The 3,643-nt window shown below is 39.9% G+C and overlaps 1 protein-coding gene across 1 annotated transcript; it reads left to right on the top strand.

Moving 5' to 3' along the window:
- Positions 1-2,659: 2,659 nt before the first annotated feature.
- LOC139874883 (uncharacterized) lies at positions 2,660-3,208 on the top strand. The gene has a single exon (XM_071862276.1). It carries the CDS (start codon positions 2,660-2,662, stop codon positions 3,206-3,208), a length of 549 nt encoding a protein of 182 aa, XP_071718377.1.
- The last annotated feature ends 435 nt before the right edge of the window (positions 3,209-3,643 follow it).

Here is a 3,643-nt window from a genome sequence, read left to right as displayed (position 1 = left end):
TGATAAATATCGCAAGTTTAATAACAACAAAGGGGGAGGAAGTCAAAGGTTTAAAAACAACCACGCTGATAATGTTACATTAATAAAAGACCTCACGAAAACACGAAAAGAAATATTAGCTACGAAGGCAATATGTAAAAGCTTCGATCTCCCGATACCTTTGTCCAAATATGGGAATAGAGATAAAAAGCAAATTTTGCGATTTTCATGATGATTATGGTCATGAAACCAATGAATGTCGGCATCTAATTAAAAAGGTAGTTGCTGAACTTAATAGAGGAAGATTGCAACACTTGAAGAAAGGTGGAAAAGCATCAAGTGAGAAGCCAAAAGGAGAAAAAGAGTATCCATGGAAAAGAAAGAATGATGGAAGGGAAACAGATAAAACCATTAACATGGTAACCAGCGGACGAGCAAATCAGAGACGCAAATTAGAATTGTCAGAGGAATGGGAAAACATTCCCATCCTATTTCTGGACATAGCACAAGAACCATCATATGCGCCTATCACAATCAAAGGGCGCGTTAAAAGTTGTGGGTACATCATAAAACGATTACACATAGACACTGGTTGCGGTGTTGATATAATGTATGAACATTGTTTCCGGTTGCTCCCAGGAAAGGTACGAGCTAAGCTAGTAGCTCCTAGCACCGAATTATCAGGGTTTTCTGGGGAGTCCGCATGGCCAATTGGGATCATCGAGTTGGAATTAGAGCTGGTAGATGATGATAATAAGGAGTTAATAAAAGGTACAACAGTAGAATTTGATGTAGTAAGGTCTTACTCGAAATAAAATGCGCTTTTAGGATGCACAACTTTGAAAAAGTTGGCAGCTATTCCTTCCACAGTGCATGGCCTTATAAAGTTCCCAACTTCATTAAGAATCGCGACGATAAGGTCAAAAATACAAGATGCAAGTGTTGCGGCTGTAGAACAAGCCAAAAAATAGCCAAGTGAAGAAGAACAGCTACGAAGCTGCATGATTATCGCAAACCCGCGATATCTAGAGCAAAAAATTAAAATCGACGGAGGATTGTCTGACGAAACAAAGTTTAAGCTTCGTAACATATTAGCTTCTAACACGGATGTCTATGCATGGAAAGAAGCAGACATGATCGGTGTACCAAGAGAAATAGCTGAGCATAAGCTTAATGCAAACCCAAGTCTGACACCGGTACGCCAAAAGAAACGTGATATGGCACCAGAAAGAAGCGAATGGTTGAAGGCAGAAGTTGACAAGTTGTTCAAAGAAATATATTACGAGAGGTGAGGTACCAGACGTGGGTAGCAATCCCGGTACTGGTGAAAAAGCCTGATGGGTCTTGGAGCATGTGTGTCGACTTCATAGACATCAACAAGGACTGTCCCAAACATGATTATCCTCTACCACAAATAGACTGGAAAGTTGAATCACTAGCTGGCTTCCGGTATAAATATTTTCTGGATGCGTACAAAGGATACCATCGGATACAGATGGAAGCAGATGATGTGAATAAAACTTCCTTTCACACCAGCCAGGGTATCTATTGTTATACAAAGATGTCGTTTGGTTTAAAAAATGTCAGAGCAACATAACAACGCGTAATAGACGAGGCTTTTAAAAGTCAAATTGGTAGAAATTTAGAAGCATATGTCGATGATTTGGTGATAAAAAGCATAACAGAACAAGGTTTATTGGACGATATATTAGAAACGTTTGCATCATTGAGAAAGATAAATATGAAGCTCAATCCGTTAAAGTGCAGTTTTGGAGAAGAGGAAGGAAAGTTTCTCGGGCATATAATCACTGAGCGCGGGATACGCGCAAATCCAAAAAATAGAGGCCATCGAAAACATGCCGTCGCCTAGAAATAAAAAAGAGGTACAATGTTTAACGGGAAAATTGGCCGCGTTAACAAGATTCTTATCCAAATCCGCAGAGCGATCGCTCCCCTTTTTCGGGAGGTTAAAAAATTGCTTGAAGAAAACGGATTTCAAGTGGAGAGAGTAAGCAGAAGTGGCATTTCAAGAAATGAAAAAGTTGTTAAAGGAGTTGCCGATGATGACTGTGCCGATTCCAGGAGAGACGTTGATACTTACTTAGCAGCATTAAAAGAAGCGATAAGTTCAGTATTGATAGCGAACAGGGGGCAGGTATGCATTATAAACTTAAATATAGTTATTTCTTAATCAATAGACATTTAAAATTATATGTATTATGCTGTGCGAGCAGGTACAAATACATGTATATTTTGTTAGTAAAGCTCTAACAGGAAGTGAATTAAATTACCCAGCGATCGAAAAACTAGTTTATGCACTCGTGCATACGGCTAGACGCTTAAGGAAATATTTCCAAGCGCATCCAATAATGGTCCTAACGGACCAACCAATAAAGCAGGTATGACAAAAAACATAATATTGTCAAAATTTTAACATTGCTTGAAAAATTCTCGCAAATTTATATTCGCTGATAATTGTTGAGCATGTGCTATACAAACCAGAAAATTCTGGTCGCATGTCCAAATGGGCTATTGAATTAGGTGCGCACAAGATAAGCTTCTCACCAAGAAGTACGGTAAAAGGGCAAGTCCTAGCAGATTATCTGGCTGAAACAGCCGGAACATCGAAATCTCGCATGAATCAAAAGAAATACCACCTCCGCCCGAACAGCTATGTGAAATGTACACAGATGGGGCTTGTGGTCCAGAAGGCGCAGGGGCAGGAATAGTCCTGAAAATTCCGGAAGGAGAGGAATATAACTTTGCGCTGCGTTTTAGCTTCCCTGTAACAAATAATGAAGCTGAGTATGAAGCATTATTATCTGGAATGCGAGTAGAAAAATACTTGAAAGTAAAAGAGCTATCAGTATATGTTGATTCACAGCTAGTTGCAAATCAATTCAATGAGATATTCGAAGCACATGATGAATCGATGCAAAAGTATCTGAAACTTGTGCAAGAACTTGCGGTAGACTTCGACTTATTCCAGATAATGCAGGTTTCAAGAACATTGAATAAAATGGCAGATGCGCTCAGTAAGCTGGCTGCCTTAACATTCAGCCATTTTAAGAAAGAAATTTGGGTCGAGGAAGTGAAAGTTAAATCCATTGATACAGACGGTGTATCTGCCACAGTCGAAGAAGATGAGCCAAGTTGGATGACACCGATAGTGGAATTTTTGAACACTGGTACATTTGCCAATAGATTCAATAGAGGCAAGAAAAATTAGAATGAAGGCACCAATGTATTTGCTAGACAAAGGCATTCTATATAGAAAGTCTTTTTTGGGACCACATTTGCGATGCCTTAATCCAACTCAAGCGGAATCAATTATACGAGAAGTGCACGAAGGGATGTGCACTTTCCATGCAGGGCACAAAACAGTTGCGTCCAAAATAATGCAGCTTGGATACTATTGGCCGTCAATGTACAGAGATGCCGCAGCGGTAATACGCAAATGTCAGTCATGTCAGCTACATGCACCGGTAAGCAAAGCTCCGTGACATCCAATGATACCAGTCGCGTCTCCATGGCCATTCTGTAAATGGGTAATTGATATAGTGAGACCATTCCTCGTAGGACCAGGAGGGGTAAAGTTTTTGGTCGTGGCCATTGATTATTTTACAAAGTGGGTAGAAGCCAAACCGCTGAAAACAATTTCAGG

Source organism: Rutidosis leptorrhynchoides, chromosome 11, assembly GCF_046630445.1.
Source record: "Rutidosis leptorrhynchoides isolate AG116_Rl617_1_P2 chromosome 11, CSIRO_AGI_Rlap_v1, whole genome shotgun sequence".
Lineage (NCBI taxonomy): Eukaryota > Viridiplantae > Streptophyta > Magnoliopsida > Asterales > Asteraceae > Rutidosis > Rutidosis leptorrhynchoides.
Note: the sequence above shows the minus strand (reverse complement) of the source record. Positions and strands in the feature narration are given on the sequence as shown.